Raw genomic sequence first — 24564 nt, 5'->3', positions numbered from 1 at the left:
ATGGACATTGCCCTTAAAAGGGCAATCAGCTCTTTTTCAAGCCAAAAAAATACCCCAAAAATTAAAATAAAAAAGCCTAAACCTAAGCCCCAAATAGGTACCCACTGTTCCTGAAGTTCGCCAGAGAAGGTCTTCCAGACGGATCCATTATCTTCTATCTTCATCCGGAGTGAATGCGGCGGGGAGCGGCGGCATGAAGGTTCCTCTTCATCCGATGTCCGTCGTAGATTGAAGATTGAATGCAAGGTACTGCAATCAATTTGGGGTACCTTGCATTCCTATTGGCTGAAATTTTTAAATCGGCCAATAAGATTTCAGTAGCTCTCATCCTATTAGCTGATTTCCAAATTTCAGCCAATAGGAATTCAAGGTACCCCAATAAATATGCGGTACCTTGCATTCAATTTTTTTTTTTTTAGGGTTAGGTTTTTTTTATTTTGGGGGGTTTGGTGGGTGGGAGTTTTTTACTGTTAGGGGGGACTTAGTATTTTTTAGAGGTAAAAGAGCTGTTTAACTTAGGGCAATGCCCTACAAAAGGCCCTTTTAAAGGCTATTGGTAGTTTAGATTAGGTAGTGTTTTTATTTTTGGGGCGGCTTTTTTATTTTCTTAAGCATTAGGTATAATTTATTTTTTTTTGGATCATTTTCTTTCTAATGACACGGTGAGTCAACGGTAGGCGGCATAGAGCACCACAGCAAAGCTGTTAAATATCACCTCCCTTCCCTCCAACCCCAGTCATTCTCTTTGCTTAAGCTAAAGCAAGGAAGTGGTAAAGTTTAGGTGTTTGAAAGAAGATTATTCTAGCAAGATTTTATTATTTTTCAGCAGTGCAAGATTGTTCTGCTTTGTCCTAGGGTGTAGCGGTAGTCCATATTAGTCTGTTCAGAAGAGCAGTGGTGGCTTTTAAGCAATGGGAACTTGTGGGGTACAATTTTCACTGCGCCTCCCATATATTCAATGCTACCCTAACTTTGAAAGCCCGAGTAAGATTATCAATGAAGACTTTTCTGACAGAAGTCAGGAAATCAAAGATTTTTGATTCTTGTCTGGTGCTTCAGTCCTCTCCTCGGCCATCAGTGGCTCAATGTATGGAGGTAATCGGTCTGATGGTAGTTGCCATGGACATCATTCCGTTTGCCCGTTTCCACCTCAGACCTCTGCAGTTATGCATGCTCGGGCAGTGGAATGGAGATTATGCGGATCTGTCTCCACAATTACATCTGGATCAGGAGACAAGGGATTCTCTTCTTTGGTGGTTGTCTCAGGATCATCTCTAACAGGGAACCTAATTCCGCAGACCCACTTGGGTGATTGTGACAACGGACGCTCAGGGGACATGGACTCGGAAGGAGTCTGTTCTACCCATAAACATTCTGGAGCTGAGAGCAATCTTAAATTCTCTTCTGGCCTTGCTTCAGTTAGCCTCGGCCCGGTTTATCAGGTTCCAGTCAGACAACATAACTACGGTGGCTTACATCAACCATAAGGGGGGAACTCAGAGTTTCTTAGCCATGACAGAGGTAGCCAAGATAATTCAGTGGGCGGAGACCCACAACTGCTGCGATCCACATTCCCGGAGTGGACAACTGGGAAGCGGATTTTCTGAGCAGACAGACCTTTCACCCGGGGGAGTGGGAACTCCATCCAGAAGTGTTTTCCAGCCTAATTCTCAAATGAGGACAGCCGGAACTGGATCTCATGGCATCTCGGCAGAATGCCAAGCTCCCGAGGTACGGGTCACGGTCAAATGATTCTCAGGCCGTACTGATAGATGCTCTGGCTGTCCCTTGGAATTTCAGTCTTGCATACCTATTTCCTCCGTTCGCTCTCCTCCCTCGGGTCATTGCTCGAATCAAGCAGGAGAGGGCATCGGTGGTCCTCATTCCACCGGCATGTCCTCGCAGGACCTGGTATGCAGATCTAGTGGAGATGTTCTCTTTCCCTCCTTGGAGACTTCCACTAAGGAAGGACCTTATACTTCAAGGGCCCTTCCTTCACCCAAATCTAGTTTCTCTCTCTGAAGCTGACTGCTTGGAGATTGAACGCTTAATTTTATCTATGCGTTGGTTTTCTGAGTCGGTCATTGAGACCATGATTCAGGCTCGTAAGCCTGTTACCAGGAAGATTTACTATAAGATATGGCGTAAATATCTGTATTGGTGTGAATCCAGAGACTACTCTTGGAGTAGAGTTTGGATTCCTAGAATTTTGTCTTTTCTCCAAGAGGGTTGGAGAAGGGTTTATCGGCAAGTTCCTTAAAGGGTCAAATATCTGCCTTGTCTATTTTGTTACATAAACGTCTGGCAGATGTACCAGACATGCAATCGTTCTGTCAGGCCTTTGTCTGAATAAGGCCTGTGTTTAAACCGGTTACTCCTCCCTGGAGGCTTAACCTTGTTCTTAAGGTTCTTCAGCAGGCGCCGTTTGAGACTATGCATTCCTTAGATATTAAACTGTTATCTTGGAAGGTTTTGTTTCTTGTTGCTATTTCATCTACTTGTAGAGTTTCATAGCTCTCTGCATTACAGTATGAGTCTCCTTACCTTATTTTTCATTCGGATAAGGTAGTTTTGCGTACTAAGTTAGGGTTTCTCCCTAAAGTGGTTTCAGATCGGAACATTAATCAGGGGATTGTTGTTCCTTCTTTATGTCCTAATCCTTCTTCTCATAACGTCTGCTGCACAACCTAGACGTGGTACATGCATTGAAATTCTATTTACAGACGACTAAGGATTTTTGTCAGTCTTCTGCTCTGTTTGTGGTTTTCTCGTAAGGGGCAGAAAGCTACGGCTACTTCTCTTTCTTTGTGGCTGAAGAGTATCATTCGCTTGGCTTATGAAACTGCTGGACAGCAGCCTCCTGAGAGAGTTACGGCTCATTCTACGAGGGCTGTTTCCTCTTCCTGGGCATTCGCAAAATGAAGCTTCTGTGGAACAGATTTGCAAGGCTGCAACTTGGTCCTCTCTTCACACTTTTTCAAAATTCTATAAATTTGACACTTTTGCCTCGGCTCAGGCTTCTTTTAGGAGAAAGGTTCTTCAAGCAGTGGTGCCTTCTGTTTAGGTTCCGTGTCTTGTCCCTCCCTTATCATCTGTGTCCTCTAGCTTGGGTATTGATTCCCAATAGTAATTAGATGATACATGGACTCACTGTGTAATTGGAAAGAAAACTAAATGTATGCTTACCTGATACATTTCTTTCTTTCTTGACACGGTGAGTCCACGGCCCGCCCTGTTTTTAAGACAGGTTTTTTTTGTTATGTTATAAACCTCAGACACCTCTGCACCTTGTTGCTTCCTTTCTCCTACATTGGTGTGTCCGGTCCATGGCTTCATCCTTACTTGTGGGATATTCTCTTCCCCTACAGGAAATGGCAAAGAGAGCACACAGCAAGAGCTGTCCATATAGTCCCCCCTCTGGCTCCGCCCCCCAGTCATTCTCTTTGCCTGCTCTGAACAAGTAGCATCTCCACGGGGATGGTAAAGAGTATGTGGTGTTAGTTGTAGTTTTATTTCTTCTATCAAGAGTTTGTTATTTTAAAATAGTGCCGGTTTGTACAACAGAAAGTGATGAAGAGTTCTGTTAAAAGAGGAGTATGATTTTAGCAACAGTAACTAAAATCCATTGCTGTTCCCACGCAGGACTGTTGAAACCAGAGAACTTCAGTTGGGGGGAACAGTTTGCAGACTTTTGTGCTCCAGGTATGACTAGTCTCTTTTCTAACAAGACATAGTAATGCTAGAAGACTGTCATTTTCCCTTATGGGATCGGTAAGCCATTTTCTTAGACTCATAACAGAATGAATGCTTATAAATGGGCTCTATACTGGTTGACACTATTGTGGGCTAAATCGATTGATTTATATATTATTTATATGACTTTTGGAGCGTTTTGTGACTTTGAAACACCTTTGGGAACGTTTTTATTGCGCCTGGCAGTTGTTTAGACACCTAATCTAGTCAGGAAGGCCCCTTCACTCTGGTATGCAGAGGGAGGAGGCCTCATTTTCGCGCCTCAATTGCGCAGTTACTTTTGGAAGCAGTGCATGCAGCTTCATGTGAGAGGGTCCTGTGGCCATAAAAACGATTTCAAGAAGGCTTATTTCTGTGGTGAATAACCCCCAAGGAAGGTAAAAGCTGCAGCAAAGGCTGTGGCAGGGACTGTAGTGGGTTTAAACTGGTAAATTGAACAATTAGCTCCGGTTTGCTCATTTAAGGGGTTAGAGACTTGAAATTTGGTGTGCAATACTTTCAAACCATTAAGACACTAGGGTGCAAATTTTGTAAAGATCGGATATTTCCTTCATAGTTTTTCAAACATTCAGAAATAAAGTGTGCTCTTTTTATTATTTAAAGAGACAGTAACAATTAGCTCCGGTTTGCTCATTTAAGGGGTTAGAGACTTGAAATTTGGTGTGCAATACTTTCAAAGCATTAAGACACTAGGGTGCAAATTTTGTAAAGATCGGATATTTCCTTCATAGTTTTTCAAACATTCAGAAATAAAGTGTGCTCTTTTTATTATTTAAAGAGACAGTAACGGTTTTGTTTAAAAACGGTTTTATTGCATTAATAGCCTGCCAAAGTCTGTCTAACATGTCTATACCTTCAGATAGCATATGTTCTGTGTGTATGGAGGCCAACGTGGTTCCCCCTTTAAATGTATGTTCAAATTGTGCCATGGCGTCCAAACAAAGTAAGGACAGTACTGTCACATTTAATAAGGTTGCCCAAGATGATTCTTCAAATGAAGGTAGTGGGGATAGTTAATCATCCTCTCCTTCTGTGTCAACACCAGTTTTGCCCGCGCAGGCGACACCTAGTACATCTAGCGCGCCAATGCTTGTTACTATGCAGCAATTAACTGCAGTAATGGATAATTCTATAGCAAATCTTTTATCCAAACTGCTAGCATTTCCCAGAAAGCGTGATTGCTCACTTTTAAATACAGAGGATGAGCAAGTGGGCGCTGACTATAATTTATCTGTTATACCCTCACACCAGTCTGAATTGGCAGTGAGGGAGGGTCTGTCTGAGGGAGAAATTTCTGATTCAGGAAAAGTTTCTCAGCAGGCAGAACCTGATATCGTGGCATTTAAATTTAAGTTAGAACATCTTCGCGCCCTGCTTAAGGAGGTGCTAACTACTCTTGATGATTGTGACTCTTTGGTGATTCCAGAGAAATTGTGCAAAATGGACAAATTCCTAGAGGTCCCTGTGCACGCTGATGCCTTTCCGATACCCAAGAGGGTGGCGGACATAGTGACCAAGGAGTGGGAGAAGCCAGGTATACCTTTTGTCCCACCTCCTATATTTAAGAAAATGTTCCCCATTGTCGACCCCAGAAGGGACGCATGGCAAACAGTCCCTAAGGTTGAGGGGGCAGTTTCTACGTTGGCCAAGCGCACAACTATTCCCATTGAGGACAGTTGTGCTTTCAAAGATCCTATGGATAAAAAATTGGAAGGATTGCTTAAAAAGATATTTGTTCAGCAAGGTTTCCTTCTCCAACCAATTTCGTGCATTATTCCTGTCACCACGGCGGCGTCTTTTTGGTTCGAGGAACTAGAAAATTCGCTCCATAAGGAGACTCCATATGAGGAAGTCATGGACAGAATTCACGCACTAAAGTTGGCTAATTCCTTTATTTTAGATGCCGCTTTTCAATTGGCTAAATTAGCGGCGAAAAATTCAGGTTTTGCTATAGTGGCGCGCAGAGCGCTTTGGCTAAAATCTTGGTCGGCGGATGTGTCGTCCAAGACAAAACTGCTTAATATTCCTTTCAAGGGTAAGACCCTTTTTGGGCCAGAATTGAAGGAGATTATTTCAGACATCACAGGGGGAAAGGGCCATGCCCTCCCACAGGATAGGCCTTTCAAGGCTAAGAACAAATCTAATTTTCGTTCCTTTCGCAATTTCAGGAACGGACCGTCTCCTAACTCTGCAGCCTCTAGACAAGAGGGTAACGCTTCCCAGCCTAAACCAGCATGGAAACCAATGCAAGGCTGGAACAAGGGTAAACAGGCCAAGAAGCCTGCTGCTGCTACCAAGACGGCATGAAGGGGTAGCCCCCGATCCGGGACCGGATCTAGTAGGGGGCAGACTTTCTCTCTTTGCTCAGGCTTGGGCAAGAGATGTTCCGGATCCCTGGGCACTAGAAATAGTCTCTCAGGGGTATCTTCTAGAGTTCAAGGAACTTCCTCCAAGGGGAAGGTTCCACATGTCTCGCTTATCTTCAGACCAGATAAAGAGACAGGCATTCTTACATTGCGTAGGAGACCTATTAAAGATGGGAGTGATACACCCAATTCCAACAGCGGAACAAGGTCTGGGGTTTTACTCAAACCTGTTCGTAGTTCCCAAAAAGGAGGGAACTTTCAGGCCAATTCTGGATTTAAAAATTCTAAACAAATTCCTCAGAGTTCCATCATTCAAAATGGAAACCATTCGAACGATTTTACCAACAATCCAGGAGGGTCAATACATGACTACCGTGGACTTAAAGGATGCGTACCTACATATTCCTATCCACAAAGATCATCATCAGTTCCTAAGGTTCGCCTTTCTGGACAAACATTACCAGTTCGTGGCTCTTCCGTTCGGTTTAGCCACTGCTCCCAGAATTTTCACGAAGGTGCTAGGGTCCCTACTAGCGGTTCTAAGACCGAGGGGCATTGCGGTGGCACCTTACTTAGACGACGTCCTAATCCAAGCGTCGTCACTTTCCAGATCAAGGGCTCATACAGACATTGTATTAGCTTTTCTCAGATCTCACGGGTGGAAGGTGAACGTAGAAAAGAGTTCCCTGTCCCCGTCTACAAGGGTTCCCTTTCTGGGAACAATAATAGATTCTGTAGAAATTAAGATTTTTCTGACAGAGGTCAGAAAATTAAAACTTCTAAACGCTTGTCAAGTTCTTCAATCTATTCCTCAGCCTTCCATAGCTCAGTGCATGGAGGTAATAGGACTAATGGTTGCAGAAATGGACGTGGTTCCTTTTGCTCGAATTCATCTAAGACCATTGCAACTGTGCATGCTCAAACAGTGGAATAGGGATTATGCAGACTTGTCTCCCCAGATTCAAGTAGACCACGTAACCAGAGACTCACTCCGCTGGTGGTTGACTCAGGATCACCTGTCTCAGGGAATGAGTTTCCGCAGACCAGAGTGGGTCATCGTCACGACCGACGCCAGTCTCTTAGGCTGGGGCGCGGTCTGGGGCTCCCTGAAAGCTCAGGGTCTATGGTCTCGGGAAGAGTCCCTTCTCCCGATAAACATTTTGGAACTGAGAGCGATATTCAATGCGCTCCTGGCCTGGCCTCACCTAGCGAAGGCCAGATTCATAAGATTTCAGTCGGACAACATGACGACTGTAGCGTACATCAATCATCAGGGGGGAACAAAGAGTTCCTTGGCGATGACAGAGGTATCCAAGATCATCAAATGGGCGGAGGATCACTCCTGCCACCTATCTGCAATCCACATACCAGAGGTAGACAACTGGGAGGCGGATTATTTGAGTCGTCAGACTTTCCATCCAGGGGAGTGGGAACTCCACCCGGAGGTCTTTGCCCAGTTAACTCAACTATGGGGCACTCCAGATATGGATCTGATGGCGTCTCGTCAGAACTTCAAAGTTCCTAGATACGGGTCCAGATCCAGGGATCCCAGGGTGACACTGGTGGATGCATTAGTGGCGCCTTGGTCGTTCAATCTAGCTTATGTGTTTCCACCGTTCCCTCTCCTTCCCAGGCTGGTAGCCAGGATCAAACAGGAGAAGGCCTCAGTGATCCTAATAGCTCCTGCGTGGCCACGCAGGACTTGGTATGCAGACCTGGTGAATATGTCATCGGCTCCACCATGGAAGCTACCTTTGAGACAGGATCTTCTAGTACAAGGTCCATTCGAACATCCAAATCTAGTCTCTCTGCAACTGACTGCTTGGAAATTGAACGCTTGATTCTATCTAAGCGTGGGTTTTCAGATTCAGTTATAGATACTCTGGTTCAAGCCAGAAAGCCTGTGACTAGGAAGATTTACCATAAGATATGGCACAAATATATCCGTTGGTGCGAATCCAAGGGTTTTTCTTGGAGTAAAATCAAAATCCCTAGGATTCTTTCCTTTCTCCAAGAGGGTTTGGAGAAAGGTCTGTCAGCTAGTTCTCTAAAGGGACAGATATCTGCTCTGTCTGTCTTGTTGCACAAACGTCTGGCAGCCGTGCCAGATGTACAAGCGTTTGTACAGGCGTTAGTCAGAATCAAGCCTGTTTACAGACCTATGACTCCTCCATGGAGTCTAAACTTAGTTCTTTCAGTTCTTCAAGGGGTTCCGTTTGAACCTTTGCATTCCATAGATATTAAGTTACTATCTTGGAAAGTTTTGTTTTTAGTTGCCATTTCTTCTGCTAGAAGAGTTTCTGAATTATCTGCTTTGCAGTGTACTTCTCCCTATCTGGTATTTCATGCAGATAAGGTAGTTTTACGTACCAAACCTGGTTTTCTTCCAAAAGTAGTTTCCAACAGGAATATTAACCAGGAAATAGTTGTTCCTTCCCTATGTCCGAATCCAGTTTCAAAGAAGGAACGTTTGTTACACAACCTAGATGTGGTCCGTGCTTTAAAATTCTATTTAGAAGCAACAAAGGATTTCAGACAAACATCATCTTTGTTTGTCGTTTATTCTGGTAAGAGGAGAGGGCAGAAAGCTACTGCTACCTCTCTTTCTTTTTGGCTGAAAAGCATCATCCGATTGGCTTATGAGACTGCCGGACGGCAGCCTCCTGAACGAATTACAGCTCACTCTACTTAGAGCTGTGGCTTCCACATGGGCCTTCAAGAACGAGGCTTCTGTTGATCAGATCTGTAAGACTGCAACTTGGTCTTCTCTGCATACTTTTGCCAAATTTTACAAATTCGATACTTATGCTTCTTTGGAGGCTGTTTTTGGGAGAAAGGTTTTGCAAGCCGTGGTGCCTTCCGTTTAGGTAACCTGACTTGCTCCCTCCCTTCATCCGTGTCCTAAAGCTTTGGTATTGGTTCCCACAAGTAAGGATGAAGCCGTGGACCGGACACACCAATGTAGGAGAAAACAGAATTTATGTTTACCAGATAAATTTCTTTCTCCTACTGTGTGTCCGGTCCACGGCCCGCCCTGGCTTTTAGTCAGGTTTGAAATTTTTTTATTCTATACACTACAGTCACCACGGCACCCTATGGTTTCTCCTTTTTCTCCTAACCGTCGGTCGAATGACTGGGGGGCGGAGCCAGAGGGGGGACTATATGGACAGCTCTTGCTGTGTGCTCTCTTTGCCATTTCCTGTAGGGGAAGAGAATATCCCACAAGTAAGGATGAAGCCGTGGACCGGACACACCTTAGGAGAAAGAAATTTATCAGGTAAACATAAATTCTGTTTTCTCTCCTTTACTTCGGTCGAATGACTGGGGTTGGAGGGAAGGGAGGTGATGTTTAACAGCTTTGCTGTGATGCTCTTTGTTGCCCCATGCTTGGCAGGAGTGATATTTAGATGATCCGTGGACTCACCGTGTCAAGAAATAAATAAATTTATCAGGTAAGCATAAATTTCATTTTTTTCTGTAATGTTAGACTTTTTTTTTATTTTTTTGTAATTTAATGTTAGGTTTTTTTATTTTAATTGTAATTTAGTAGTAATTGGGATTAATTTAGGGGGTTTTGGGTTGGGGGCTTAGTAATTAAATTAGCTATTTGCGTTGTGGGGGGTTGTCGGTATAGGGGTTAATATATTAGGGTTATTGCAATCTGGGTGTTTGATGGTTATGGGGTTAATATGTTAGGGTTATTGTGATGTGGGGGATTGGCGCTTTAGGGGTTAACATTTTAATTATGTTATTTGCGGATTAGGGGTTAATTACTTTATTATTTTTGCGATGGGGGGTTGACGGTTTAGGTGTTTAATACTTTCTGCGGGAGATTCGTTTTTTTTTTTGTTACATGGGGTTTTTTTAAAAAAAATTATTGTGGGCGGTTATGTGTTTTTTAATTATTTTATGTGGGCGGTTTGGTTTTTTAAGGCTTTGGGTTTGCCTACGCTGCATCCAGGTGGATTCCAAATATGGCAGGGTGGTGAAAGAATCCACCGAAGGTGTTATTCTTTGGTAGATTCTTTCACCACCCTGCCATTTTCGGAATCCACCTGGATGCAGATTCTTTTTGCTGCGCACGCAGCCAACATTCCTTTGAGGATGCGTGGCAACTGGTGACACCGACGGACGCTTTACAAACGCGATTATAGTATAGATGTATGTGTATGTGCATATATATGGATTTCTGAATAAATATAACATATTCTGCTATGTGAAGAGCATTGGAAAGTGAAATATTCATATTTGTATGTCGGTTTAGCACACATGAGAATATGCTATCAGGTTTGCATGCGAATATGGTGTTATGTTTTTTCCACTTTTTTTGCTCCTTTGACTTCTATTGGGGAATACGTGAACATGCACGTGATATACTAAGTTTGGCTTTTTGCAATCGTCAGGTTAGAGCCCTTCTAAAACAACAGTTTACTTTCAACACTATAATACCAGCGAAACCCGATGAGTGCAGTTAACGCTCGAGAGGGAGTGTTAAATAGTGCTCTGGCCTTTAGTAGGTATATGCTCCTAGGATGAGCTGAGAACTAAAAATGGTCATACTTGCCAAACTTTCCATGCCTTGTCTTGTGTCCCTACATTGCAGCCACCAGGCTACTATCTACTTCTGTTTTATTGCTTTAGAAAAAATAGAAAAATGGGTGATTCGGGTGTTGAGTTTAATCTGGGCTGGTATTATGTAAGAACATGAGCCATATAATGTATTATTCAATGTACACTTATCTTCTACATTTAATGGAGGGAGAAGGCAGATTCCACGTTTTTCCAACTTTGTAATTATATCACCTTTAATTTTATTCACCAGAGCTCCCTGGGAACCAGGAACAACTTTGTGCTATCTACAAAGTCCTGGGACAGCTACCTCTAGCCAATTATAACACCTTGGAGAGGCTTATCTTCCATCTTGTCAAGTGAGTAAAATGCAGTGCTAAATAAATACTATAGAGTGTTTGCCAGAGATGAAGCTAATTTAAGATATGTAAAGGGATTCAAAAGTGCAAAAATAAAATGCTCTATTACTATTTGTTTCAGAACAGCAGTGCCCTACTGGGAGTTAGCTGAACACATCTGATGAGCCAATGACAAGAGTCACCAATCACCAGCTATCTCCCTGTAGTGTATTGCTGCTGTTGAGGGTATGTACATATGCTTTTCAACAAAGGATACCAAGAACAAAGTAACAATTACAATACAAGTGAATTTAATAGTCTAATGCCCCTTTCTTGTCATATTCTGGTTGTTAAAGATAACTAGACAATAAGGAAATGTGTTTTTGAATTGTACTACAAATTGTAAAAATAATCACAAGTGGAACAAAGGTTTCTACTTGTATACATGTAAACAATTTATTATGAACATTAGAAACGTTTAATTCGCGTCTGTTCAGGTTAAGAGGAATAGTTCATTTTATTTTTTGGGGGGAGAAAAATATGCACATTCTTGTTGTACAAAACATAGCAGAATTTCCATAGGATACTACATTTTACTAAAACTGTTGTATTGTTTGCAGGGTGGCTTTGATGGAAAATGTGAACCGTATGTCTCCAAATTCTTTAGCAATCGTCTTTGCACCTTGCCTGCTGCGTTGCCCAGATAATTATGACCCCTTGACTAGCATGAAAGAAGTATCTAAAACCACTACGTGAGTAATGGGAATACATATAATAATTGTTGAAAGAAACTAAGACTATATGTTGTACTAATTCTTAAAAAAATATTAGTTTATAATAGAAATTTACATTATAGACATTTAAGAGCTAAAAAATTGCAGAAATGACAACCTGTATCATATTTTACCAGATACGGTGTGTCCACGGAATCATCAATTACAGTTGGGAATATCACTCCTGGCCAGCAGGAGGAGGCAAAAAGCACCACAGCAAAGCTGTTAAATGTCACTTCAATTCCCACAGTCCCTAGTCATTCTCTTTGCCTTCGGTGCAAGGAGGAGGTGAAGTTTTGGTGTCTGAAGAAGATTGGATTTATTTCACTTTAATCAAGATTGTATTATTTTGAAAGCCAGAGTAGGTTTGCTGTGGTCTTTCCTCTCAAGATGAGGTCTAGCCGTACTCCACGTTAGTCTCTTCAGTAGGGCAGTGGTGGCTTTTAAGCAGTTAGGAACTTGTGAAGTGGGCTTCGCTGCGTTTTCCTAACATTTTGCTGCCCTGGTATAGAAAGCCTGAGTATGTTTACTCTGTTCTTTCTGGTTTGTCACAGGTCTCTATAAGGAGTGGCTTCCTTTCATGCCGGGTGAGCCTTTTGTCTTCTGGGGCTAGGAGGCTGGCACTAAAGAGGTTAAGGGCTCCAATTTGCACTTTATGTGGGACTCAATATCCTTTATGAAGGATTTTTGATGACAGTGAGCAGGCACTTTTGGCTGTGAACATAAGAGACTTAAGGGTTAATCTCCTTCTAGTCTTGGAAGAAGTTAATCTTTGTTGGGGCTCAGATTTTTCTGTTTTATTACATAGGATTTCCAGATTATTAGGTAACGCCACTTTTATTAACAGGCTGGATTCTGTTAGGAGAGTGCACTCATTTAGCGGCGTCACTCCTATGGGGCAGTTAAGTCTAAATCTAAAAATACTAAGACTCCATTGGTAATGGGCTTTCTCTGAACATATTGATGTATGCACGCTTTATTCTCTTGCCGTTTGCTAGCTTCAATCTCGCAGCGGCGCCATTTTGTTTTGTTTTTTCTGTACCAGGATAACTCCGCCCTGTTCTCAGAACGCTGCATTCGCGGCACACAGCAGGGCGCTCATATATATGGCGCTTGTGTAAGAGCTTGTGCACATGGCCGCATCAACAGCTCTCAACTATGAGACCAAAGCGGCTTTTTTGTGGGCGTTGATAATAAGTTTAGTTATGTGGCACCACTGATTGCACATAAAATCCTGGTGAGAATATGCAGTGATGTACAGGGACTATAAAACATTTGGTTCTGCATCTGTGCAATAAGTTTCTAGCTGTGCTGGGAAAACCCCTATTTAAGTCAATTCTTGCTAAGGCTGCCGGCCATCGCTCAGGCTTTCAGTTTAAGTATAATAAAGAACGGCTTAGTACCAAGTTTTTTTTTTATAGCCAGTTAGCACTATTGTGCCGTGAATTAATACTTTTATCTGCTGTGTTTATATAGGCCTAGATTTGGAGTTTGGCGTTAGCCGTGAAAACCAGCGTTAGAGGCTCCTAACGCTGGTTTTAGGCTACCTCCGGTATTTGGAGTCACTCAAAATAGGGTCTAACGCTCACTTTTCAGCCGTGACTTTTCCATACCGCAGATCCCCTTACGTAAATTGCGTATCCTATCTTTTCAATGGGATTTTTCTAACTCCGGTATTTAGAGTCGTGTCTGAAGTGAGTGTTAGAACTCTAACGACAAAACTCCAGCCGCAGGAAAAAAGTCAGTAGTTAAGAGCTTTCTGGGCTAACGCCGGTTTATAAAGCTCTTAACTACTGTGCTCTAAAGTACACTAACACCCATAAACTACCTATGTACCCCTAAACCGAGGTCCCCCCACATCGCCGACACTCGATTACATTTTTTTAACCCCTAATCTGCCGACCGCCACCTACGTTATACTTATGTACCCCTAATCTGCTGCCCCTAACACCGCCGACCCCTATATTATATTTATTAACCCCTAACCTGCCCCCCACAACGTCGCAGCCAGCTACCTACAATAATTAACCCCTAATCTGCCGACCGCAAAGCGCCGCCACCTACGTTATACTTATGTACCCCTAATCTGCTGCCCCTAACACCGCCGACCCCTATATTATATTTATTAACCCCTAATCTGCCCCCCTCAACGTCGCCGCCACCTGCCTACACTTATTAACCCCTAATCTGCCGAGCGGACCGCACCGCTATTATTATAAAGTTATTAACCCCTAATCCGCCTCACTAACCCTATAATAAATAGTATTAACCCCTAATCTGCCCTCCCTAACATCGCCGACACCTAACTTCAAACATTAACCCCTAATCTGCCGACTGGAGCTCACCGCTATTCTAATAAATGTATTAACCCCTAAAGCTAAGTCTAACCCTAACACTAACACCCCCCTAAATTAAATATAATTTAAATCTAAAGAAATTAATTAACTCTTATTAAATAAATTATTCCTATTTAAAGCTAAATACTTACCTGTAAAATAAATCCTAATATAGCTACAATATAAATTATAATTATATTATAGCTATTTTAGGATTAATATTTATTTTACAGGTAACTTTGTATTTATTTTAACCAGGTACAATAGCTATTAAATAGTTAAGAACTATTTAATAGCTAAAATAGTTAAAATAATTACAAAATTACCTGTAAAATAAATCCTAACCTAAGTTACAATTAAACCTAACACTACACTATCAATAAATTAATTAAATAAAATACCTACAATTACCTACAATTAACCTAACACTACACTATCAATAAATTAATTAAATACAATTCCTACAAATAAATACAATTAAATAAACTAGCTAAAGTACAAAAAAGAACTAAGTTACAAAAAATAAAAAAATATTTACAAACATAAGAAAAATATTACAACAATTTTAAACTAATTGCACCTACTCTAAGCCCCCTAATAAAATAACAAAGCCCCCCAAAATAAAAAAATGCCCTACCCTATTCTAAATTACTAAAGTTCAAAGCTCTTTTACCTTACCAGCCCTGAACAGGGCCCTTTGCGGGGCATGCCCCAAGAAGTTCAGCTCTTTTGCCTGTAAAAAAAAACATACAATACCCAAGCCCCCCAACATTACAACCCACCACCCACATACCCCTAATCTAACCCAAACCCCCCTTAAATAAACCTAACACTAAGCCCCTGAAGATCTTCCTACCTTGTCTTCACCTCACCGGGTTCACCGATCTGTCCAGAAGAGCTCCTCCGATGTCCTGATCCAAGCCCAAGCGGGGGGCTGAAGAGGTCCATGATCCGGCTGAAGTCTTCATCCAAGCGGGGCAGAAGAGGTCTTCCATCCGATTGAAGTCTTCATCCAAGCGGGATCTTCTATGGTCATCCATCCGGAGCGGAGCGGCAGGATCCTGAAGACCTCCGACGCGGAACATCCATCCTGGCCGACGGAACGACGAATGACGGTTCCTTTAAATGACGTCATCCAAGATGGCGTCCCTCGAATTCCGATTGGCTGATAGGATTCTATCAGCCAATCGGAATTAAGGTAGGAATATTCTGATTGGCTGATGGAGTCAGCCAATCAGAATCAAGTTCAATCCGATTGGCTGATCCGATCAGCCAATCAGATTGAGCTCGCATTCTATTGGCTGATGGGAACAGCCAATAGAATGCAATCTCAATCTGATTGGCTGATTGGATCAGCCAATCGGATTGAACTTGATTCTGATTGGCTGACTCCATCAGCCAATCAGAATATTCCTACCTTAATTCCGATTGGCTGATAGAATCCTATCAGCCAATCGGAATTCGAGGGACGCCATCTTGGATGACGTCATTTAAAGGAACCGTCATTCGTCGGCCAGGATGGATGTTCCGCGTCGGAGGTCTTCAGGATCCTGCCGCTCCGCTCCGGATGGATGACCATAGAAGATCCCGCTTGGATGAAGACTTCAATCGGATGGAAGACCTCTTCTGCCCCGCTTGGATGAAGACTTCAGCCGGATCATGGACCTCTTCAGCCCCCCGCTTGGGCTTGGATCAGGACATCGGAGGAGCTCTTCTGGACAAATCCGTGAACCCGGTGAGGTGAAGACAAGGTAGGAAGATCTTCAGGGGCTTAGTGTTAGGTTTATTTAAGGGGGGTTTGGGTTAGATTAGGGGTATGTGGGTGGTGGGTTGTAATGTTGGGGGGCTTGGGTATTGTATGTTTTTTTTTACAGGCAAAAGAGCTGAACTTCTTGGGGCATGCCCCGCAAAGGGCCCTGTTCAGGGCTGGTAAGGTAAAAGAGCTTTGAACTTTAGTAATTTAGAATAGGGTAGGGCATTTTTTTATTTTGGGGGGCTTTGTTATTTTATTAGGGGGCTTAGAGTAGGTGTAATTAGTTTAAAATTGTTGTAATATTTTTCTTATGTTTGTAAATATTTTTTTATTTTGTTGTAACTTAGTTCTTTTTTATTTTTTGTACTTTAGCAAGTTTATTTAATTGTATTTATTTGTAGGAATTGTATTTAATTAATTTATTGATAGTGTAGTGTTAGGTTAATTGTAGGTAATTGTAGGTAGTTTATTTAATTAATTTATTGATAGTGTAGTGTTAGGTTTAATTGTAACTTAGGTTAGGATTTATTTTACAGGTAATTTTGTAATTATTTTAACTATTTTAGCTATTAAATAGTTCTTAACTATTTAATAGCTATTGTACCTGGTTAAAATAAATACAAAATAGCTTTAAATAGGAATAATTTATTTAGTAAGAGTTCATTAATTTCGTTAGATTTAAATTATATTTAAGTTAGGGGGGTGTTAGTGTTAGGGTTAGACTTAGCTTTAGGGGTTAATACATTTATTAGAATAGCGGTGAGCTCCAGTCGGCAGATTAGGGGTTAATGTTTGAAGTTAGGTGTCGGCGATGTTAGGGAGGGCAGATTAGGGGTTAATACTATTTATTATAGGGTTAGTGAGGCGGATTAGGGGTTAATAACTTTATAATAATAGCGGAGCGGTCCGGTCGGCAGATTTGGGGTTAATAAGTGTAGGCAGGTGGAGGCGACGTTGTGGGGGGCAGATTAGGGGTTAATAAATATAATATAGGGGTCGGCGATGTTAGGGCAGCAGATTAGGGGTACATAGGGATAATGTAAGTAGCGGCGGTTTACGGAGCGGCAGATTAGTGGTTAATAATAATATGCAGGGGCGGCAGATTAGGGGTTAATAAGTGTAAGGTTAGGGGTGTTTAGACTCGGGGTACATGTTAGAGTGTTAGGTGCAGACGTAGGAAGTGTTTCCGCATAGCAAACAATGGGGCTGCGTTAGGAGCTGAACGCGGCTTTTTTGCAGGTGTTAGGTTTTTTTTTCAGCTCAAACAGCTCCATTGTTTCCTATGGGGGAATCGTGCACGAGCACGTTTTTTAGGCTGGCCGCTTGCGTAAGCAACTCTGGTATCGAGAGTTGAATCTGCGTTAAATATGCTCTACGCTCCTTTTTTGGAGCCTAACGCAGCCTTTATGTGGACTCTCAATACCACAGTTATTTTTATGGTGCGGCCAGAAAAAAGCCAGTGTTAGCTACGCGGGTCGTTACCGACAAAACTCCAAATCTAGGCCTTAGATAGCAGAGTTTTTTATACATGAGATAATTTAGGGTTTTTTAGTTGACTTTAATTTTTCAATTCACTGTATTAAATCCTTTTTTAAGATTCTTAAAGAGACATATGTGCATTCATTCCTAAAATTCAGGTTCCCCTAAGTAGAAGGGAATTTTTCTACTATGGCTCTGAGAACTTCGATCCCTTTGGAGGGTAGCTGCTCCTTTACGGATCCATGGATAAGAAGCTGGAGGTTTCTTTGTTCTTTCAGTGCAATGCCTTGTCTTATTAGACTTGCTGTGCTAACCCGTCAGGCATTGTGGCTGAAATTTTGGTCAGCTGAGAAGCCTACCTGTGGCTTAGAGTTACAGCATAGGCTTTATATTTCTGCAGTTGCAGGTTCAATATTTTAGGTTTCCTCCATATTCACGTTTCTGATGTTTCCATTCAAGGATGAGACCTTATTTGGACTTGGTCTGGCAGAATTATCCTCTGACTTTTCGGGTGAATTTTTTTTTTTTTTACCTCGCATCAAGAGAGGAAGACTATAGCCAGTTTTTCCTCTTTCTGCAGGGTCAGTCATGTCTCTTGGAGTCTTATCTAAGATTTATTCACAGAGGCAGATTTCTCCTTCTAGAGTATCTGCAATCCAGGTATGATGAGAGGCACTCCTTGAACTGGCTTCAGGGCCTTCCTCTCTGGGAATGATAGTTCCAGTCCCAGTCTGGGTATGGGATCTAGGTATTTACCTCAAGTTTCTCAGGTTCTGACCTTCAAAGTAGTATCCATTCTCCTTTGGTTCAAGAGGGCCTGTTCATAAAGAACATAGACCTATAGGATGTGTATTTATTGTTCCCTTTATTCGGGATCTTCTCAAGTTTCTGAGTCTTTTCATCCTAGAAAGACTTTTAGGTCTTGGGGTATTGCAAGGGTGCTCTTCTGGACAATATATGATTCAGGTGTCATCCTTATTCGAGCAATCTCTCTTTCAAGAGATCTTGTCCAATCTACTTTCCCATGGATGGGAAATGTATCTGGAGAAGAGTTCCCTTGTTTCGTCTACAAGGGTGATTTATTTGGGGACCTTAATAAATTCTCTATCTAGCAGAACATTTCTATCAGAGGTCAGGTAATCAAGGATTTATTTATTTTTCCTTTCTCTGCAGTCTACTGTCCGACCAACAGCGAGCTCTTGTGGTCCAGTAAATAGCTTAGCCATTTTGCAACCAGAAGGTTGGGAGTTTGGATCTAGCTGCAGTTGATTTTACCTTCACTTTTCAGTGACTCAATGTATGAAGGGAATTGGTCTGATGGTTATCATGGACATCATTCCCTTTGCTATTTTCCATAGAATGGAGAACATTTGGATCTGTCTCAGAGGATAGATCTAGATCAGTCGACAAGAGACTTTCTCCCGTAGTGATTTCTCAGGAGTATCTGTCTCAGGGCGCGTACTTCTAGAGACATTCCTGTGTGATGTGACCACGGACGCCAACCTGCTGGGATGGGATACAGTCTGGTTCTTGTTTAAGGCGCAGGGATTATGGACTCGGAAGTATCTGCTCTCCTCTTTAACATCTTGGAGTTGAGAGCGATTTACAATGCTCTGATGGCTTGGCCTCAGTTGTCCTTAGCTTGGTTCCAGTTGGTCAATATCACCTCAATGGTTTACATCAACCACCAGGGAGGAACTCGGAGTTCCTTAGCCATGTAGGAGGGGACTTGGATTGTTCAGTGGGCGGAAGCTCACAATTGTTGTCTATCTGCCATCCACATTCCAGGAGTGGAGATTTCCTGAGCAGACAGATTTTTCATCCTGGGGAGTGGGAACTCCATCAGGAGGTGTTCTCCAACTTAACCCTTAAATGGGGGGTGCCGGAGTTGGATCTGATGGCGTCTCGGCAAAATGCCAAGGTACGGTTCGAAGTTAAGAGATCCACAGGACGCTCTGATAGATGCTCTGGCGGTTCCTTGGGATTTCAGGCTGGCATACCCGTTTTCTCAGTTTGCTCTCATTCCATGAGTCATTGCTTTTATCAAACAGGAGAGAGCGTCAGTAATTCTAATAGTCCCTGCGTGGCCTCGCAGGATCTGGTATGCAGACCTAGTGGAAATGTCATCTCTTCCACCTTGGAGACTGTCTCTGAGGTATAAAAGACAGGAACCTGTATAATTAAGTATACATGACTAAGGGCCTAATGCAGGCCTGAAACATTGTATGTGTGTTCTGGGACCCTACATGTGAAAAATAAAGGTATTTTATTGATTGTGGAGGCTGGAATCTTTTTTGCTTTTTGATACTGAAGTGGACCTGGCAAGTCTGTTATTCCGTGCCCCAAACAGATAAGAAAGATGTGCTGTTTTCCATATTTTTTGGAAGGACCTTCTGACTCTTCTTTCATCCAAATTTCATTTCCCTGAAGCTGACTGTTTGGAGATTGAACGCTTAGTTCTTTCTAAGCTTGTTTTTTTTTTAGTCAGTCATTGAGACCATGATTCAGGCTTGCAAGCCTGTTACGGGGAAGATTTACCATAAGATATGGCGTAAATATCTTTATTGGTGTGAATCCAAGTGCTACTTTTGGAGTAGGGTCAGGATTCTTAGAATTTGGGCCTTTCTTCAGGAAGGTCTGGAGAAAGGTTTTGTCAGTCAGTTCTCTGCATTATCTTTTTTGCTGCATAAGTGTATGGCGGACGTGCCAGATGTGCAATCTTTTTGTCAGGCCTTGGTCAGTATCAGGCCTGTGTTTAAATCTGTTGCTACTCCTGGGAGCCTTAAATTTGTTCTTAAAGTTTTGTAGCAAGCTCCGTTTGAGCCATTGCATTATATAGATGTTACGTTTTTATCTTGGAAGGTTTTGTGTCTTATTGCTATCTCTTCTGCATGGAGAGTATCGGAACTCTCAGCTTTGCAGTGTAATTCGCCTTATCTTTTATGCCGATGAGGCAGTTCTTCAAACTAAGTTAGGTTCCTTCCTAAAGTGGTTTCGGACAGAAATTTAAATCAGGAAATTGTTGTTCCTTCTCTTTGTCATAGTTCTTCTTTTCTGAAGAATGTTTGTTGCACAACTTGGAGGTTGTGCGTGCTTTAACATTTTATTTACAGGTGACTAAGGATTTTCGCCAGTCTTCTGCCCTGTTTGTGTCTCTGGGAAACGTAAAGGTCAGAAAGCTTCTGCTACTTCTTTTTCTCTGGTTGAGAAGTATAATTGGTTTTGCTTATGAGACTGCTGGGCAGCAGTATCCTGAGAGAATTACAGCTCATTGCACTCGGGCTGTCTCTTCTTCTTCGGTTTTCAAAAATGAAGCTTCTGTGGAACGGATTTGCAAGGCTGCAACTTGGTCTTCTCTGCATACCCTGTCCAAATTTTACAAATGTTATACTTTTGCCACGGCTGAGGTTCTTTTGGGAGAAAGGTTCTTTAAAGGGACAGTATACACTAATTTTCATATAACTGCATGTAATAGACACTACTATAAAGAATAAGATGCACAGATACTGATATAAAAATCCAGTATAAAACTGTTTAAAAACTTACTTAGAAGCTGTCAGTTTAGCTCTGTTGAAAAGGTAGCTGGAAAGCCCACTGCAAGTGGGAAATAAGACACTTCCCCTTTCTTTTGCATATGAAAAGAGCTTTTACACAAACAGGAGCAAGCTGGAGAAGGTAGCTGACGGTATTCACATAAAACTTTGGGGCTTGGTTAGGAGTCTGAAAATCAGAGAAATGTTATTTAAAAATAAGCAAAACTATAAAAAAATTTACAAAAAAAACTTTATGGGCTATATAAATAGATAATCTACAAAACATTTATGCAAAGAAAAAATGAGTGTATAATGTCCCTTTAAGCTGTGGTGCCTTCTGTTTAGGTTACCTGTCTTGTCCCTCCTTAATCACAGGAGTCCTCTAGCTTGGGTATTGGTTCCCAACAGTAATTGATGATTTGTGTACTCACTGTATCTTAGGAAAGAAAACAAAATGTATGCTTGCCTGATAAATTTCTTTTTATCCGGATACAGTGAGTCCACGGCCCGCCCTTTATTTTAAAACAGTTATTTTTAACTTTAACCTCAGGCACCTCTACACCTTGTGTTATTTCCTTTTTCTCCATTTTCCTTCAGTCGAATGACTGGTGATTGTGGGAAAGAAAATGACTTAACAGCTTTGCTGTGGTGCTCTTTGCCTCCTCCTGCTGGCCAGGAGTGATATTCCCAACAGTAATTGTTGATTCCGTAGACTCACTGTATCCGGAAAGAGAGAAATTTATCAGGTAAGCATACATTTTCTTTCATGATTCAGATAGAGAATGCAATTTTACGAAACTTTGTGATTTTCTCCTATTATTAATTTGTCTTTATTTGAAAAGCAGGAATGTAACTTAGGTGCCGGCCCATTTTTGGTTCAGCACCCTGGGTACCGTTTGCTGATTGGTGGCTAATAGGAGTAAAGTAGAAAGTTGCTTAAAATTGCATGCTCTCTCTGAATCATGAAAGAAAAAATGTGGATTTAGTATCGCTTTAAGATATTTGTTCACTTTTAAAAAAAAGCAAATATATACTCTACATGCATTACATGCAAATACATAGACCTACATGTGCACAGACCAAAAACTATAAACACATCAGATATATTCTCACATCCAGAAAGCCTTAAGTCTAAGTAATAGACTTGAAAGAGGATAGTGATGTATGTAAAAGCATACAAATGTGTTTTAACCCCTTAGTGACCAGATCATTTTTCTATTTTCTTAGCGTTTGGGACTAGGGCTATTTTTACATTTTTGTGGTGTTTGTGTTTTGCTGTAATTTTCCTCTTACTCATTTACTGTACCCACACATATTATATACAGTTTTTCTCGCCATTAAATGGACTTTCTAAAGATACCATTATTTCCATCATATCTAATAATTTACTATAAAAAAATTATAAAATATGATGAAATAATTGAAAAAAAACACACTTTTTCTAACTTTGACGCCCAAAATCTGTCACATCTACATCCACAAAAAACACCCATGCTAAATAGTTTCTAAATTTTGTCCTGAGTTTAGAAATACCCAATGTTTACATGTTGTTTGCTTTTTTTGCAAGTTATAGGGCAATAATTACAAGTAGCACTTTGCTATTTCCAAACCATTTTTTTTTTCAAAATTTGCATAAGTTACATTTTAACACTGATATCTGTCAGGAATCCCTGAATAACCCTTTACATGTATATATATATTTTTTTTAGTAGAGAACCCAAAGTATTGATCTAGGCCCATTTTTGTATATTTCATGCCACCATTTCACCGCCAAATGCTATCAAATAAAAAAAAAAAGTTCACTTTTTCACTAACTTTAGGTTTCTCACTGAAATTATTTACAAACAGCTTGTGCAATTATGGCAAAAATTGTTGTTAATGCTTCTCTGGGATCCCCTTTGTTCAGAAATAGCAGACTTATATGGCTTTGGCATTGCTTTTTGGTAATTAGAAGGCCGCTAAATGCAGCTGCGCACCACACTTGTATTATGCCCAGCAGTGAATGGGGTTAAATAGGTAGCATGTAGGGTTAATTTTAGCTTTAGTGTAGAGATCAGCCTCCCACCTGACACATCCCACCCCCTGACTCCTCTCAAACAGCTCTCTTCCCTCCCCCACCTCACTATTGTCACCACCACCTCACTATTGTCACCGTCATCTTTAGTACTGGCAGAAAGTCTGCCAGTATAAAAAAAAAAAAAAAAAGTTTTTGGTTTTTAGTTTATTTTTTTAAATTATATATCTTCTGCAGTGTAGGATTTCCCCCCCCTTAGCACCCAACCTCTCTGAGTCCCCCCCCCCCCCCCAAACAGCTCTCTAACCCTCCCCCCTCTATTTGCCACCATTTTGGGTACTGGCAGCTGTCTGCCAGTACCCACTTTGCAATAAAATTTGCCTCTTTTTTTTTTTTTTTTTTATAAATCCCACTTTTTCTGTAGTGTAGCTGCCCCCTCTCAATACCCTACCCTTCTCCCAGATCCCTTTCTCACCCTCCAATCCCACCACTTCTTGTTTAGTGACAGCATTCCCCCTCCCTCTACCACCACTTCTTGTTTAGTGATCGCATGCACCCGCAAATGAGATCCCCCCCCACACACACACTGGCCGGAAGTTCTCCAGCGATGAGTCGCCCACCCACCTCCCTGCAATGGCTCCCACCCACCAACAATCGGCACCATCGCTGGCCGATGCAGAGAGGGCCACAGAGTGGCTCTCTCTGCATCGGATGCTTTAAAAAAGGGCATTGCAGGATGCCTCAATATCGAGGCATCGCTGCAATACCCTAAAAGCGTCTGGAAGCGATCATGATCTCTTCCAGCGCTTGAAACCCCTGAGGACGTACAGGGTACGTCCTTGGTCATTAAGTGACAGTTTTTGTAGGACGTACCCTGTACGTCTTTGGTCCTTAAAGGGACATTAAACACTAAATGCATGCTAGATAGAATGATGCATTCAAAGAAAAGATTAGTCCATGACTAACATGTAGATGTATTTTTTAAAGTTTCATTAGTTGTTTAAAAAGTGACAAAATAAGTGTAAAGTTTTAGTGTCTATAAAACACTGGGAGCTGCCATGTTGTAACTTGTGTTACCTTCTCTGCTGTAGCCAATTAGGGACAGTTATAAATAGGTCTCTAGAGTGTTCAGCCAATGGTTGTGCTGGATTTAAGTGTTCTGCACTTCCATTTCTAACAGGAACTGAAAAGCTCACAATTTCAGAATGGAATTAAAGGCAAAGAGGACAAAATAAATAATGAAAGTATATTGCAGACTTGTTTTATATATACAATTTTTATCATTTTATATTACCATCTCAAAGTGTTTAATGTCCCTTTAAGGAGATAATCTAATGAGTAAAGACAAATAGAGAACTCTCAATTCAGTAACGCTATGTGATCTGGTGAGATTCTGTAAGAAGCCTATGAGGCCCCTCAGGGAATGCTCTAAAGACATTTTTACATTGAGAACTGTGTATCTCATTGCAGGGATTTTACTTATTTACTGTATGTGAAGGAGAGACACATTTTGGTGAGTTTTAGAGTTGGACCCAGAGTGAGATATAGAAACATTTAAATAAAGGGAGGAAATTATAGTCCAAAATCCTCTGTATGCAGAGGGCTGGAGAGGTCACCAACATGTTAAAACAGGGGCCACACCTTGAGGAT

General features: G+C 41.6%; 1 protein-coding gene across 6 annotated transcripts in view; it reads left to right on the top strand.

Annotated features, from left to right (window-relative positions):
- The window catches only part of MYO9B (myosin IXB), a 597798-nt gene that overhangs the window by 521479 nt on the left and 51755 nt on the right, over positions 1 to 24564 (top strand). For all 6 annotated transcript variants that reach the window (XM_053702888.1, XM_053702886.1, XM_053702887.1 and 3 more), the window contains 2 exons: positions 10942 to 11047; positions 11647 to 11778. In XM_053702888.1, the coding sequence (XP_053558863.1) occupies positions 10942 to 11047; positions 11647 to 11778 (238 nt within the window). The remainder of the gene's footprint in view (positions 1 to 10941; positions 11048 to 11646; positions 11779 to 24564) is intronic.

This window comes from Bombina bombina, chromosome 2 (assembly GCF_027579735.1).
Source record: "Bombina bombina isolate aBomBom1 chromosome 2, aBomBom1.pri, whole genome shotgun sequence".
In the NCBI taxonomy this organism is placed as follows: domain Eukaryota; kingdom Metazoa; phylum Chordata; class Amphibia; order Anura; family Bombinatoridae; genus Bombina; species Bombina bombina.
Note: the sequence above shows the minus strand (reverse complement) of the source record. Positions and strands in the feature narration are given on the sequence as shown.